The 10668-nt window shown below is 44.9% G+C and overlaps 1 protein-coding gene across 1 annotated transcript in view; it reads right to left on the minus strand.

Annotated features, from left to right (window-relative positions):
* Positions 1–1760: 1760 nt before the first annotated feature.
* The window catches only part of LOC106811131 (trinucleotide repeat-containing gene 18 protein-like), a 24931-nt gene continuing 16023 nt past the window's right edge, over positions 1761–10668 (minus strand). The window contains exons 11-15 of the mRNA XM_014814673.1: positions 3680–3934; positions 3179–3491; positions 2687–2877; positions 2264–2428; positions 1761–1982 (exon numbers count right to left, since the gene is read on the minus strand). Of these exons, the coding sequence (XP_014670159.1) occupies positions 1761–1982; positions 2264–2428; positions 2687–2877; positions 3179–3491; positions 3680–3934 (1146 nt within the window). The remainder of the gene's footprint in view (positions 1983–2263; positions 2429–2686; positions 2878–3178; positions 3492–3679; positions 3935–10668) is intronic.

Genomic DNA, 10668 nt, shown 5'->3' on the forward strand with positions numbered 1-10668 from the left:
TGTAAACACATGTGTTACCTCTCACCAGCATGTATGTAAACACAATGTGTTACCTCTCACCAGCGTCTATGTAAACACAATGTGTCACTCTCACCACGCATGTATGTAAACACAATGTGTTAACCTCTCACAGCGTCTATGTAAACACAATGTGTTACCTCTCACCAGCGTGTATGTAAACACAATGTGTTACCTCTCACCAGCATGTATGTAAACACAATGTGATGCCTCTCACCAGCGTGTATGTAACACAAGGTGTTACCTCTCAACCAGCGTGTATGTAAACACAATTGTTACCTCTCACCAGCATGTATGTAAACACAATGTGATGCCTCTCACCAGCGTGTATGTAAAACACAATGTGTTAGCCTCTCACGCACGTCTATGTAAACACAATGTGATGCCTCTCACCAGCATGTATGTAAACACAATGTGATGCTCTCACCAGCGTGTATGTAAACACAAGAGTGTTACCTCTCACCAGCGTTATGTAAACACAATGTGTTACTCTTCACCAGCATGTATGTAAACACAATGTGATGCCTCTCACCAGCGTGTATGTAAACACAAGGTGTTACCTCTCACCAGCGTCTATGTAAACACAATGTGATACCCTCTCACAGCATGTATGTAAACACAATGTGATGCCTCTCACCAGCGTCTATGTAAACACAATGTGATGCCTCTCACCAGCGTGTATGTAAACACAATGTGTTACCTCTCACCAGCGTCTATGTAAACACAATGTGTCACCTCTCACCAGCATGTATGTAAACACAATGTGATACCTCTCACCAGCATGTATGTAAACACAATGTGTCACCTCTCACCAGCATGTATGTAAACACAATGTGTTACCTCTCACCAGCATGTATGTAAACACAATGTGATGCCTCTCACCAGCATGTATGTAAACACAATGTGTTACCTCTCATCCAGTATGTATGTAAACACAATGTGTCAGCCTCTCACCAGCATGTAGTAAACACAATGTGTTACCTCTCACCAGCATGTATGTAAACACAATGTGATGCCTCTCACCAGCGTCTATGTAAACACAATGTGTCACCTCTCACCAGCATGTATGTAAACACAATGTGTCACCTCTCACCAGCATGTATGTAAACACAATGTGATGCCTCTCACCAGCGTGTATGTAAACACAATGTATGCTCTCACCAGGCGTGTATGTAAACACAAATGTGTTACCTCTCACCAGCATGTATGTAAACACAATGTGATGGCCTCTCACCAGCATGTATGTAAACACAAATGTGATACTCCACCAGCATTATGTAAAACAATGTTTACCTCTCACCAGCATGTATGTAAACACAATGTTTTACCTCTCACCAGCATGTAGTAAACACAAATGTGTTAACCTCTCACCAGCATGTATGTAAACACAATGTGTTACCTCTCACCAGCGTGTATGTAAACACAATGTGTTACCTCTCACCAGCATGTATGTAAACACAATGTGTTACCTCTCACCAGCATGTATGCATGTATCTACCCTGTGTTAGACCTACAGAGTACACATGACCCCTTCTTGACCCCTTCATATCTATTCTCATAATAGCAGGTTACACACTAGGAGAAACTGTGTTTGTGAGGACAGCAATATTAATTGACCTCTGCCCATTGTAAACACAATTTACACATAATAGTTACATGCGAACATTAGCAATGATGTCATTCGATTCTGTGATCTATATACACATGAGACTTGCACACAAACTGGTCAGTGTCGTCTTGCCTTAATCTATTGGTTCAAAGTTGATGATCCCGTTAGTCGGGTCGTACGATCCAGCGAGATAATATACATCATCGTTACTGTAAGGATCCCTCCTCCCCTCCTTCTGCTGCCTGTATGCATTGTAATGTTGCCATGACAACACGTTGCACTTGTGAGATATCGTCTGAACATCATTCTCATCGACGTGTGGCGATTGGAACAACGCTCCCTGGAGGAGATAGTGCTGAAACAATAACGCAGCTTGTTACTGACTTAGTGAGGATTTACTCATCATGATGTAGCCATCACAAGTACACCCACAGTAACAGCACCAACATTACATGACAGGCATGTATACAAAGCACTCAGCAAACAAAGCTGATCACATAGCAGCTTCTTCTGTTTATGCTCGCGGCTGTTAGCTACATTGCACACCTCAGCTGCCATATGTACAGGGCAAATTAAATCCATGTCCAGACATTTACTTTGTTAGTCAGTAGGTGGCAGCATGGGCACATAGCTTACCTTCTGCTCTATGAGTCTGCGACCACCCCGCGTTTCTTCAGGATGATAGAACCACTTCACCTTGACGACCATGTTGCCTCCCCAGCCCTCCCACATCGTCACGACACGCCCGACGTAGGGCAGGTGTGGTCGGCCCGTCGAGAGAAACACAGCACAATCTCCCACCTGTAACACATCGCAGGTTAGCTTAGTGTCAGTAGCAGCAAGTGTTCACATGCACGCATGTACGTACGCAAGCAAGCAAGCACGCGTGCACGCATGTACGCACGCAAGCAAGCACGCGTGCACGCATGTACGCACGCAACCTCTCCTTCCCACCACCCTCCCCTTCCCACCTCCCTTTCCTTCCCACCACCCTCTCCTTCCCACTTCCACTCTCCCCAGGTGTAACCACTCTCCCACCTCCATCCCTGTTGTACTTACTGCTTCCTGTAGCAGCTCCTCTCTGGGGTAGATGTAGGGTCGCTTGCCCCTCTCCCCATCGATGGTGACTCCGTAGACGTCTGGCGGCTCTATCTCCGTCACGTAACCCGGGTAGAAGTGACCGTCCATCAGAATTAGCACCCGCAGTCCATCTCGCAACTCTTCCTCCGAGATCTGACAGCTTCTCGGCTCTGCAGGTAATAACATGAACTATTTACTAACACTAACCATGCACATGAGTAACACCAGCCATGGATACTAACCATGGACACTAACCATGGACACTAACCATGGACACTAGGCAGTAGTACTAACTATGGATATTTAACAGGAACACTAACCATGGATACATATACTCTCAGCCATATTATTGGCCAAATAACCAGCATCTAAATCAACCAGCACTGGTCTAACAAAAGCGTCGAGAAGAGAACTAGAGTCTACAACAAGTTGATGACATCTGCAACCACACGGGTGCGCTGCGATACATACCGGGAGTGACAGGGCGAGATGGTTTCTCCACTAATGCACTTAATGGAAGATTCTCCTCTTCAGTGAAGTCACTGTTGCTGCTACTGCTACTGCTACTGCTGTCCGAGTCGTCAGCAGTGCTGCCCCCTGGCTCGTCACTGTCTGAGTCTGGGTAGTAGTATGGGTCGTAGGTGAATGATCCAGTACAACGCTCAGTTGCTCCTGCTGTTGCTGCTGCTGCAGGCCTCCTGACAGGAATTGGCTTCGACCTCTTATGCTCGCTGTCTGCCTTCGATGGTTGCCTGCTGCGTGGCTTACTCGGTGTCTTTGTCTCCTGTACAGCACACCAGAGGGCGTTACAGGTAACAATAGCGACATCTTGACTATTCAATATTGACATTTATCATCTGTTTATCAGCTTCTGTTCCCTTAACAACATCTATGTAATGATTGAACACAAACTAGAAACTTCTACCTAGGATACAGATAAATGCGCGCCACACCTAATTAAATCATAGTTACTTGTTTCTCATTCTTGAATACAGGTCCAGACGCAAAGCTTTTGCCGGGAGACTTGGCACTGCTTGCACTGCCACTTGGTGACACATTGCTGGTGAGAGGAGAGATGCCACCGGGTAGGATGGCCGGTTCGCTGAGGAATATACGTTCACTGCGTCGACGATTCCAGAGTTCGCTGCTGTAGAATGACGGCACTGCCTTACTGCTGCTGCTGCTGCCGTCGTCTCCTCCATCCTTCTTACTCCCTGTGTCCACACACTGAAGTAACAACCATCTGTTAGCTAACACATCATTTACATGAGCACATACATCAGCACAGCGAGATTAGAAGGACATGAGGAGAGGAGGGATGGGAGATGAGACAGGATGCACTACTCACAGAAACAAAGCACATGTGCTCACACTACAACACTGTATTAAACAAGACATCTACTTCTACAAATATCACATATGTGGCTGGCCAATACCAACTTCTAAATGCATATCTATATATATAAAGTTGTTCAGCGTAATTAGTTTGTACTCGCATAACTAGAGAACTCCGCAGCCTAGCGGAAAACTAAGGATATTTTCAGAATCAGCACGTCTGGGAGGTTTAAATTAAAATTTAAAAAGTTAAAAAGTAAAATGCATAAAAATTCTATTCATCAATAGATGGTGGTGCGTACAGATTAACATCACGTACGTGTGAATACCCTTAACGGCGCAGTGGCCTAATCGCTAGCTAGAACATCCGTCTCCTACACCGGGATTTCGGGTTCGAGTCCCAGCTGGGGAACATCATAGCTTTTCCCCTTTTTTCCGTTTTTTCCCTTTAACTACCTCTTTAGTATGTATTATTTTTACCTTTTTACTTTTTACTTTTTATTTTTTATATTTATCTTTTGATTTCTTATTATTTTTACTGTTTGGGATGTGATGGCATAGGATGGCATGGCATGGCATGGCATGGCATGGCATGGCATGGCATGGCATGGCATGGCATGCGGTGGGATGGGATGCGATGTGATGGCATGGCATGGCATGGGATGGGATAGGATGCGGTGCGATGGGATGGGATGGCATGGAATGGGATGGATGGATGGATGGATGGATGGATGCATGGATGCATGAATAGATAGATAGCTGGGTGATGTTACACTTACACACCAATGGCTGGATGATGTTACACTTACAGACTATTGGGAAGTTTGGAAGCAGCAGACGAATGTGATCCATTGGAATGTTTCCTGAATCGCCGTCGTCAAATTCCACACTGAGTAGATTCTTGTCATCATCAGAGTTTGGTGACTCTGTAAAACAATCACAACACAATGAGAAGTCAACCCCCGCGTCATGCTGATGCTACATGCTGATTTACATGATTATAACATGATCCAACCGTACTGCTTCTACCATACACGCGTGCGAACCACAGTATAGATAGATAATTAGCCGGTCACACCCTCCCCATATTAACAGCTTAGTATTACTGACACTAGCAAACAGGTAGTGACATGTATGTGAGGTCGGTTATGAGTAAGTGCAGTACAGACTGTTCGTTACAGAGACACATGTAGTAGAGCATGACAGTTATTGAAACATGTTGCTTTCTGTGATTGGTTATCATGTGACTACTATTTATTATGTGTGTTCTCCCTCCCTAGTGGTGGAGACCCTATCGTGTGCCCATGGCTAAATCATTGCATCAACCTGTGGATACATGCAAAGTCACTGGAATCATTAGTTGACTAATATGACAGACCACCCATGCCAAATCTTAACTGCAATTAATTCACACTAGGTTAATTGTAGATGTCAACAAACACTTTGATGAACTTTCAGATAGAGAATTCTATTTTCTATGTATGTCATGTGAATTATGACATATATCACCTATATTGTCATATAATAAAACTAGTTTTGCTCTTGGGATTTTGGTAAAAAAATTCATGGATTAACCTCATACAGAGGCAATAACTACATAATATTATTACATATAATTAATATGATATGATGTGTCTATCACTATACTAATGATCTCCAGTGTAGTGATATTGTAATTGATCCTTTACCTGCTTCAGGTGTGACAATGGTTCCAGGATAGAGACACCTGTACTGCTGACTCCAGTAGGCACACACCCTTGTTCCCTCCGTCAGGTTGCTCACTGACTGTGGCCTCACCTCTATGAACTGCGACCGAAGCAAACAGTAATATAGTACATGCACCCACAGCTGACACAGATGTGCAGACAAACATACCAACCCCTGCTACAATAGCCATTCATTTGACAAAACCCTCAAAGCTGCACGCATAATCTTATCTACCTTCAAGTCTCCCACCTCCCTCTCCTTCCCACCACCCTCTCCTTCGCACCACCCTCTCCTTCCCACGACCCTCTCCTTCCCCCTCCCTCTCCTTCCTACCACCCTCTCCTTCCCACCACCCTCTCCTTCCCACCACCCTCTCCTTCCCACCACCCTCTCCTTCCCACCACCCTCTCCTTCCCACCTCCCTCTCCTTCCCAGCACGCGTGCACGCATGTACGCACGCAAGCAAGCACGCGTGCACGCATGTACGCAACGCTACAATAATATTGCAAGGTTGGGTGGAGGGGGCTTGATATATCTAGAGAGAAATGTGGTTGCAATTCTATAGATTCTTAATATATCCAGTATCTATTATGTAGTACTTTATTCTATTTTGACTGAGACAATTCACTGTCATATGCTGAAAAATTGGGCCTGTTATCCCAAAGAAGGAGCATGACGTACACCACAGCATTCTTCCTCTGGCCCTCCCTCTGCATATTGGTATGTGGTGGGGAACTGTTTACAGCTAGGTAATCATACACATTTATCAGACAAACAGATGAATACCAGGCTTTGATAATTTTAAACTCTTTCATATTATTACAACCCACTGCCAATACTTTGCCACCTAGCTCTTACGTTGATAGTCTCTCTACCGCGTGTGATCGAGCGGTAGAATTCTTTCTTAGCTCGGCCTTTCATGCCGGGTCGCTTGGTGGATTTACCCGTCCATCGCCACAGTTGTCTGGCTGGTAGGAATGCTGAAACACATGAGAATCGCTCATATATATATATACAGGGTTCTCCAAGAGCACTTATAGCCTGGCGGCCCGCCAGGCTATCGTCGAGCCCCGCCATCCTAAAATGCAAAACCTACAAACCCTTACACCTAACTCCATTCACGCCTAACCTGAAACCCTACCTCCTAACTTCCATTCACCCTAAACCCTGAAAGCCCTACCCCTAACTCCATCACCCTAACCTGAAACCTTATACAAGCCTCACAAAATACTGCGGCCTATCAGTACACAGCACAAGTGGGCGGAGACCATGAGCGTGGCGCTTTTGCGGACTAGAGCCGATGCCTTTTAGTAACCTAGCAAACGGCCAATCGGCGTACCAGTGAAGTTTGGCTTTAGTACACCACGGGCGACATCTTGGGACCACGAAATCTGGCTCATGGTACCTCAGCCAAAGTGGCCACGTCAGGACGAGTGGAACGGTGGCCTTGGACGAGAGCGCATGGCCTTTCTAAGCCTACCGCATGCCCAATACCGGCGGTCAATGGGTACACTCAGTGACGTGCGGTCCTCCGGAAGACTTAGAGCCTGATGGCCGTTAGTACCATGCGACCTCCTTGTTTCGTAAGACCACAAAATTCTTGGGCTTAGTTTCCAGCAAAAGTGGCCCAAGAGACCAGTGAGGTGGCCTTTGGAACAACAGAGCCGGCTGGCCCTTTAGTACCATGCAAGACGGTCAATTGGACTCAGTGACGTGGCCTTTAGTCACCACACGGGCGGCCTTTGCGTGACACAAAATCTGCGCTATAGCTACCAGCGCAAAGTGGCCCGAGGACCAGTGAGGCGGCCTCGGCCAACCAGAGCCGATGGCCTTTAGCTACCATAGCAAACGGCCGATTGGGACCAAGTTAAAAGTCGCCCTTTAGTACCACACGGCGCGGCCTTTGCGGACACAAATCTGGCCTGATTAGTACCAGCAAAGCTGCCCGAGGACCAGTGATGGTGGCCTTTGGGACCGAGAGCCGATGGCCTTTTAGGTACATGCCAAACGGCCAATGGGACAGCGAAGCTGGCTTGAGCTACACAACGGGCCGGCCTTTTGGACCACCAAAATCTGGCCTATAGTACCAGCAAGAATGGCCGCAGGACCAGTGAGGTGGCCTTTTGGGACCAGAGCCATATGGCCTTTATGTCACAATGCAACGGCCGATGGCGACCAGCCTGAAGTGCCGCCTTTAGCTACCACACGGCGGCCTTTAAGGGACCACAAAATCTGGCCCTATAATACCAGCAAAGTGCGCCCGTCCGGGAGGACCAGTGGAGGTGGCCTTTTGCGGACCACCAGCTGATGGCCTTTAGTACCATTGCAAACGCGTCAATGGACCAGTGAAGTGGCTTTTTAGTAACCACACGGACAGCCTTTGGGACCACACAATCTGGGCCGTATAGCAAGCTCGCGACACTGCCGGTGGACCGGTGGGCCCGGGCAACCAAAACTTGATGGTCGTCGCCACCAAAATTTCCCAAAGTTAAAATTTGGCTGGCCCGATCGGGCCACTAAAATTTCAAAATGTCTATGTGATAAAAATAATTTTTTCTTTTTCCTTTTCTTACGTGCTAATCTCATTCAAAGAGAGCGCCAGCAAATTTCGCGGAGCGAGGGCACACGTACGCCACGTGCAGCATTCCTACCGCGGGCCATACCACGGCGCACGGCTTTATCGCGTCTACTGTGGCTTGCCAACAAGCCACGTTATTTGTGTTAGACTGCGTATCCGGCCTCACGCTCTGCTAGACAGATGTACACGCTCTGCCGACAAACAGTTCGGCCCGCGGCGAACCAGTCTAGCAGGGCGTCAAAATCTGAGCGGGCGCAGGCATAGCATATTTTGCAAGCGCAGCCATACATGTGATACATTGGATCAAGCGACACCAGACAATGCGTCTAGACAATACGCCTGCTCTTGGCCAGTGCTACTGTGGGAGCAGCGGCTCGAATTAAGCCGACGAGAGGGCGCAAGGCCAATTTTCTTAGGGCATGTGAGAATCGCTTTAAATTTTCTTTAAAATGCGCAAGGGCAGAGGCCAAATTTTAAAGGCACCAATGGCAACTCAAAATTGAGGGGGAAAAATAAAAAAAAGGAGGAAAATAAAAAAAAAAAAAAAAAAAAAAAAAAAAAAAAAAGAAAAAAAAAAAAAAAAAAAAAGGGGTGGCGGGGGGGGGGGGGAAAAAAAAAAAAAAATAAAAAAAAAAAAAGGTAAAAAAAAAAACGAACGGGAAAAAAAATAAACAGAAAAAGGGGGAGGGGAAAATAGAGGAAAAAAACAAAAAAGCGAGAAAAAAAATAAAAAACAAAAAAAAAAAAAAAGAAAAAAAAAAAAAAAAAAAAAAAAAAAAAAATAAAAAAAAAAAAAATAAAAAAAAAAAAAAAAAGAGGGAAAAAAAGTGGGGGAAAAGGAACTAAATAAATGAGAAAAGGAAAAAGGGGGAAAAAAAAAAAATAAAAAAAAAAAAAAAAGGAAAAAAAAAAAAAAAAAAAAAAAAAAATAAAAAGAACAAAAAAAAAACAAAAAAAAAAAAAAAATAAAAAATAAAAGAAAAGAAAAAAAAAAAAACGGGGGGGATAAAAAAAATCAAAACATAAAAAAAAATAGGGGAAGGGGGGAAGGGGGGGGAAAAAAAAAAACAAAAAAAAAAATAAAAAAAAAAAAAAAAAAAAAAAAAAAAAAAAAAAAAAAAAAAAAAAAAAAAAAAAAAAAAAAAAAAAAAAAAAAAGGGAAAAAAAAAAAAAAAAGAAAAAAAAAGGGGGGTGGGGAAAAAAAAAAAAAAAAAAAAAAAAAAAAAAAAGAAATGGGCACCAAGGAACTGTTGTTAAAATAAATTGAAAAACTCATAACAAATTAAGTACATTCAATATCGTCTTTGCCTTTAATGTACAAAAACAATATGCCCCATGTAAGCTTACACCGCTACACCCGCACCCCTTTCCCCCCTCTGCTAATTGAAGTACAGCTAACAAGAAATTTTACTATGCCCGCCTAACAGCGAGCGAATAACTTATCCGATGCTGTTTATTATTCCCTCTGCGGGACTATCGGTGTTCAAGCCTCTCATTCTTGACAACACAGCCGCATACGCGTAAGTGTTATGTTGGACTTCGACTAAAAACGAAAGTCTTAGGTGGACAGTAGATTATAAGGGCAAAACCGGACGGGCAATTATCATACAAAAGGGCAAGGCAGGTGACTGCCGTCGGTCGGGTTGGATTTTCAACGCGGCAGCTACGGCAATTGATAGGGGCCACCGACGGCCACATGCCGTCCGGTGCCATCGGTTAATTCGCAGCCCTGTGTTGCCGCAATTCTGCATGTTCCTCACTATACCTTAAGTCAAGGAGTGAATGTTCCCCTTCTTTTACACCTCTTGACTTTGACCTTTGACCCAGGCTCTCGACAGCTCCAACTCGTTTGACGATCCTCTCCCCTCAACGACGCCCGACATATCGTGACCGTAGCGTCGAGTTCGTTAGATTATGTGTCTCCAACTGTTGGACGGGACAGGACGGCACGGACGCGGACCGGGACGGACGCGACGCATCAAGCGATTCTACAAGCTTGCATCTCTGACTATGTCAGGTATGAGGCTAGACCAATTAATACACGTTGTTATTATATCGGAAGATTAAACTTTGAAGTGATATGCCCAGAAAGCCTCACTAGTTTACCTTGGTGTTTCAATTTCTCGGGAGGGAATAAACGAGCAGTGCTTGCAAATTTACACACAGAGCTGTCCCAGATTGCAGTCTCACAGCCCAATTTCAAAAATTTTTTTTTCCTCCGGACCGTCCCTAGACGCAAACTGCCTTCGGCGATTTTGAAACTACGGACCGTAAAGCCAGCACTCCCCAGGCCTCATAAATTTTGAAAAAGCTTGGAATGAACCTTGATATATATAATTTA

Source organism: Priapulus caudatus, unplaced genomic scaffold, assembly GCF_000485595.1.
Source record: "Priapulus caudatus unplaced genomic scaffold, Priapulus_caudatus-5.0.1 Scaffold507, whole genome shotgun sequence".
In the NCBI taxonomy this organism is placed as follows: Eukaryota; Metazoa; Priapulida; class Priapulimorpha; order Priapulimorphida; family Priapulidae; genus Priapulus; species Priapulus caudatus.